Source organism: Drosophila novamexicana, unplaced genomic scaffold, assembly GCF_003285875.2.
Source record: "Drosophila novamexicana strain 15010-1031.04,08,12 unplaced genomic scaffold, DnovRS2.1 tig00000193-arrow-pilon, whole genome shotgun sequence".
Taxonomy (NCBI): domain Eukaryota; kingdom Metazoa; phylum Arthropoda; class Insecta; order Diptera; family Drosophilidae; genus Drosophila; species Drosophila novamexicana.
Genome location: NW_020824787.1, coordinates 3,144,344 through 3,150,261, shown reverse-complemented (window position 1 = coordinate 3,150,261; position 5,918 = coordinate 3,144,344). Strand labels below are relative to the sequence as shown.

At 37.2% G+C, this 5,918-nt stretch overlaps 1 protein-coding gene across 1 annotated transcript; it reads left to right on the top strand.

Annotated features, from left to right (window-relative positions):
* The first annotated feature begins 837 nt into the window (after positions 1-837).
* Positions 838-1,632, top strand: LOC115759098 (60S ribosomal protein L10-like). Its single transcript, XM_030699932.1, has one exon. It carries the CDS (start codon positions 918-920, stop codon positions 1,575-1,577), a length of 660 nt encoding a protein of 219 aa, XP_030555792.1. The 5' UTR covers positions 838-917; the 3' UTR covers positions 1,578-1,632.
* Positions 1,633-5,918: the final 4,286 nt, after the last annotated feature.

The window sequence follows — 5,918 nt, the reverse complement described above, 5'->3', positions numbered from 1 at the left end:
CAAAAGCAGCCACAACATTGGTTACAATTTCCGTTTTCCTATTTTTTTGTTGCTGTGCCCATACCCTGTAACCAGAGCAATGAGTATGGGGAGTAACAGATTGCTGCGCAAACTCATCTATCATAGCAGTGAAAGTAACTCAATAACAGCGATTATATCTTGCTGGATATATTAAATTTAGCATATAGGTTCATGAATATCCTATATAAAAAGGAACAATTAATTAATTGTAATTTTGTCTATCAATTAAGCCAAATTAGAGAAAGTGATTTTAAAGGCTTTTAAAGAGTATCCCTTTCTATTGAAAATACTGCGAAGATGTATATATGGCATTTTGTGAGTAGGTTTTTGAATACCCTACAAAAGAAGAGTATATTCATAATTTGTTATAATAATTATGTCCACTCATTAAACCGAAAAGGAAAAACTTACAATTATATATATTATATATACAAGAGAACAAAATATTGTTCGATACATAAAAATGTAATGAAATAACAATTATCGATTGTTGCCCTACATAACACAGTAAGCATTTATTTACAGGATATCCGCTAGTCAATCAGTCTAGCTTGTTGCAATTTTCTATGTTTTTGTCTGTTTTTGATTTGACTTGGCAATTAATTTGCCTTCGCTTTGAGGTGTTCATTAAAGTTCCTTGGCAGCAAAAGGAATTGTCAAGCATGGAGCTCTAAGTTTTAGTTCAAAACAAAAAGTTTTAATCACGATTGTTCTACATTTCATTGAAAATTTTCTAACAAAGGCAGCAGCTGATGTTAACTTTGCCAAACTTGGGCATGTTTTCATTTCATTTCATTTGAAATTTCGACGAAACACTTCCTAAGGAAATTTAAGAAAATTATTTGAAGAAATTTATAATACATTTTTGTGCCGTGACGTGTGATATATAATTTAATATGGGTCGTCGGCCAGCCAGATGTTATCGTTATTGTAAAAACAAGCCGTATCCGAAATCGCGTTTTTGTCGCGGTGTTCCCGATCCCAAAATTCGCATTTTCGATTTGGGCCGGAAGAAGGCAACTGTTGAGGACTTTCCATTATGCGTCCATCTAGTTTCTGATGAATGCGAGCAGCTGAGCAGCGAGGCCCTCGAAGCTGGACGCATTTGCTGCAACAAGTACCTGGTGAAGTTTTGCGGCAAGGATCAGTTTCATATCCGAATGCGTTTGCATCCATTTCATGTCATTCGCATTAACAAAATGCTGTCCTGTGCCGGCGCCGATCGGCTGCAAACGGGCATGAGGGGTGCCTACGGCAAGCCCCTAGGCACAGTTGCTCGGGTCCGGATTGGCCAGCCCATCATGTCGGTGCGTTCCACTGACAAGTATCAGCCACAGATTATTGAGGCTCTGCGTCGCGCCAAGTTCAAGTTTCCGGGTCGCCAGAAGATCTACGTATCGAAAAAGTGGGGCTTCACCAAGTTCGATCGCGAGCGCTACGAAGAGCTCCGTGATGACAATCGCCTCGAGCAGGATGGATGCAATGTCAAGTATCGGCCAGAGCATGGTCCAATTGCAGTCTGGGAAAAGGCTCAGCGTGCTCTTTATGCTAATTAATTTAATAAATCGAAGGATTATTGTTCGTTAAGAAAATAAAATAAGGTATACTTGTGGAAAAACAAGATATCTTGCATTATAACATAATTTTTGTCAGATCAGTTCATAGCAACTATATGGTACTACCCAACCTGTACGGCTATTGTGAAATGCTAAGTTTTCCTTGTATTTATTCCTTAACGTGGTACTTGTTCGCATAGAAATAGGCAATTCTTTGATTGTCTACTATATTTCATCATATCACATGCTACTAAATTGTCCAAAAAAGTTTTTTAACAACTCATAATCCATGGCAGTTCTTATGTAAACATACCAAGAAACGCCTAAAGCCAAGATAAACTTATCTATACGCATTCATCCCGGCTTTCCCCACAGGTTCTCTACTAATTTTGTCAATTTTGTTGACATTTCCAGTGGGAAAACGAAAAACTTTTATCTTTTGCCATGACAAGCTGAACTTTGGCAAATCCAATAAGTACTTTAAAACAAAATATAATACAAAAAAAAAAAAAAACACAAAAACCAAAAAGTAACAAAATGTAGGTTTTATTTCACCTTAGCGCTAGCTGGATAGCCGAATAAATAAGCTGAACCTAGTACAACAAAAAGATAATATATAATAATAAATATGAGGAGCAAAAGTTGATGACTGTGCTGCCCGCCCACAGAGGGCGCCACTGCGGGATGATTCGAGCAGAAGCATGTAGAGGTTATTAAAATGTTGTCACAAAATTTTTAACGCGCAGAAGGAGATATTTAGAGCCTCATGAAGTATATATAATGTCAGCATCAACAACCAATAAAGCCAAGCTCGTCCGTCTCTTTCTATAAAATCGTAAAGTCATTTATTGTGGCAGTTATTGTATGCAACAGTTTATAACATGGGTATTATACTTAATAAGAATATGGAATCATTGGTTAAGAAAAAGTTGTATAACAATCCATCAAAGTCAACATATCTGTGGGGTAACTTGTTCTCGGCGTGCCAAAGTTGCTTCCCCGTTTTATTTAGCTTGTCGTTTTGCAGCACTGTTATCCAAATACACCAAAATGATTGATATAGGTATATATAAATATTTATATATATAAAGGTACCTTTATATCTAACCCTCTGTTCGATTGCGCCAGATCGTTGGCAATTGAATGAAATTCAATTAGTTTTACAATTTTCGACGGTCATCGCGACCGACTTTGAAGCATTTGTCAAACAATTAAATTGCAATTTTCGCAATCGCCAATAAACCATTAAAACTCGCTCAGGCAGCATAATGAGCGGTGCCCCACACACACCCCCCACCCTACCCTTCCTTTTAGCACCAATACAAACGAAAATTGAATTTGATTGATGACCGAGAAACTCCGGTATTGCCAATGTTGATAATGCTGTCGTATTATGATTTTAATGAGCAACAAATGAAAGTGTTTTTAGCCGAAATTGCGAGTGAATACAAGTGTGAGTATGAGTATGAATATGAATACAAATCGGGCTATACTCACTTCATTGCTTAAAGTTTGACTTTTCAGTTTCTTTACAGCGAGTTTTTGTTGTTGTTTTTGTTTTTCGCTTTTGGCAATTCCCTGACCTATGCCTAGCTCATAAGAAATGCGCAACCCCCTTTTGGCTTAGAGCTTGAATTGTGAATGGGGGCCATTCACAACTTGTGTTAGAGTTTGTCTGCAGACTAAAAATAGCCTTTAAAAGAAATATCATAATGGAGTTGTCGTTGTCGTTGGCTGAGCGTGAGCCCATTAATAATTTGTTATTATTATTATTTTTCTGCTTGAAATATGCCCGTTTTACAGACAATATAGGCAGGCAAAAATAATTTCCAAACTTATTTCATAATTAACATATCTGAATAATATGAATATTTATGCCAAATTGCCAAATGTGCTAAATAAATTTTATGTAAACATTTTAATGGCTGCGAATTCATTTACATTTTGATAAATATGAATGTTCCAAAAATACGTTTAATTAAAATGCATATTAAATAAAAACAATTAAATTCATGCAAGCACATTTGCTTTAATTTGCTAATATGAACATTATTGCTATTAAATTCTTTGATTAAATAAGTATAACACTTAGTTAGTTGGAGGTTAACAACAAAGTTAGCCCAATAATATCTCTTACATATTTAAATTTAACCTTAGCTACGCTTCTATTATACTCGTTTTTTTCATGGCTCAAATATTTTTCCAGCATTTTCTTCTTTTTTAAATTTAAGCTCACGTTGGCTTTTGTGGACCTTTCTGGGGCCCAAATTCGATTTGATAATTTGTTCGTAATATCAATAAGACTCTGGGTACAAATTTGTAACCAGAACGACAAAAACTGGTCTCTACCTCTGAGTTATTCCGTACAAAGTGTGGAATACGCCCATTTGCATGCCCCTTTCTCATTCTGTTTCGACTGCTTCGTGTTGCGTTTAGAATTCATAAAATATTCTGGAGCGACTGCATAGAAATTGTGCTCGAATGACTTTTTGTCTCTGTTGTTGGCCATTTAGTTGCCAGTTTTATTGAATTTTACAATTCGGTGAGCTCCAGACATGGACAAGCTGCACAATTTGATACCCGCACCGCACCATTATCACCCAGTTGGAGTTCACTTGGCCGTTCCGAGTGGATATTGAATTTAATTTTTATTGGCAAATGTAGAAAACACTTTTGTTGCCGTTGCCGTTACTGCTCTTGCTGCTGCTGCTGCTGCTGCTAATTGATGCATGCAACTGTCTGTGGGGCATCAGTCAGCCAACAATTGATTGCCAGCAGCTCTCACCTGGCTTTGGCTCTGGCTTTGGTCCAGGTAACAAGAGCTCAGCAGCGGAGCTAATGGAGTAATTACTAGCGCATTGAAATGTGGTAAAGCTGCACGTGAAATGGGTGAATGGGTGAGTGGCTCAACGGTTGGGGAACCCAGCACGCTCCACCCCACCGCACCGCACCGCACCTTGCTGCAGCCCAGCTTCATTGCTGGCCAAGTGAGTGGGTTGACTGTGCAAGCATGTGGGTCTGCTTTTTGTGCCCTTACCGAACGGGTAACAACACTTTTTGCGGTATTTTTTAGAGACCTCCACATTAAATTATATTTAATTAAGAAAATATTTGTGCCTGCCCTGTTTATACCCACATGTTCATCTTCATTTGGTTTTAACTAAGTTTATATCTACTTTATTTAGTTAATGCTGGATATGGCGACCTTTTAATGTTATAACTATTTTATTTAAAGTTATGCTTTCTTAAATAAATCTATAGTTGTCTGCAAATTATTTAAAATTGATTTAAAAATTATTGAAATTTTTTGTTGATAATAAGCGTTACATTTATTTATATATTTTTATTAAACTTACGCACTTCTTAACTACATTTTCATTTGTTGATGCTAGACTTATAACTTCTTTATTAACATTTATTAAATGTAGTGTATGCTTAAAATAAAGTTTATTAGCTTGACATTAAAGCATAAGCCCATCACAACAGTCTTTTCGATAGGGCATACGATATTCGCTCTATTGCAGTTTTCAATTTTTGCCCCTTTTTTTTCTTTGTTTGTCTCGCCGTCTTTTGGCATGAGCCAAAGCATCGAGGCGCCGCAAGTAGCAGCTTGGTCGTAGCTGTCTGGCCCTATATCCAACGCCCCTTTCTGTCATATCCACTTCCCCCTCACCCACCCTGCTGCGGCCTTTCGCATTTTACCACTTTTCCGCGAAACGCTCGAGTAAAGCGGCGAATTATAATGCGAAACTCTTTGGCCAACCGGGCATATCAACAGTTGGCTGCCGGCGTTCAAATTGTTTGTTTGTCAGTGTGATGGTGAGTGTAAGAGTGGAGATGGGTGTGATGGGGCGGGCTAAGTGGGGAAATGGGGCGTATAGCATTAAGCATAACTTTTGATTTGTGTGAAATGTCTTCAGCCGTCGTGTTATAACAGACGCCACAAAAGGGAACAATTGGGCGAGTGGCTGTTGCGCCTTTCTCGCTGTCGCATTGTCTCGCCGAATACATTGTTCAATAATCGCATAATGTGTTATATATTTTACAAACAGGTTCATATTATAATGACAGTATTGCGCTGCCACAGCGACAAGAGTATTGAATTGCTTAATTAAAGTTAATTTCCTACGCGCCATAGTTGCGCCCATTTTAAATTAATAAGACAAAAAATAAATAAACATTAGAGTTTTTTAACAATACGTCAGCGCAGCTCGTTATCACAATAATGGAAAATAAATCGCAGTAATTGATTTTCACCATATATTAGAAATTGCCTCTGTTTTTTATTTTTGTAATTATTCTAGTTAATGTTTACATATTAATGTATATTTTCTTTATTTC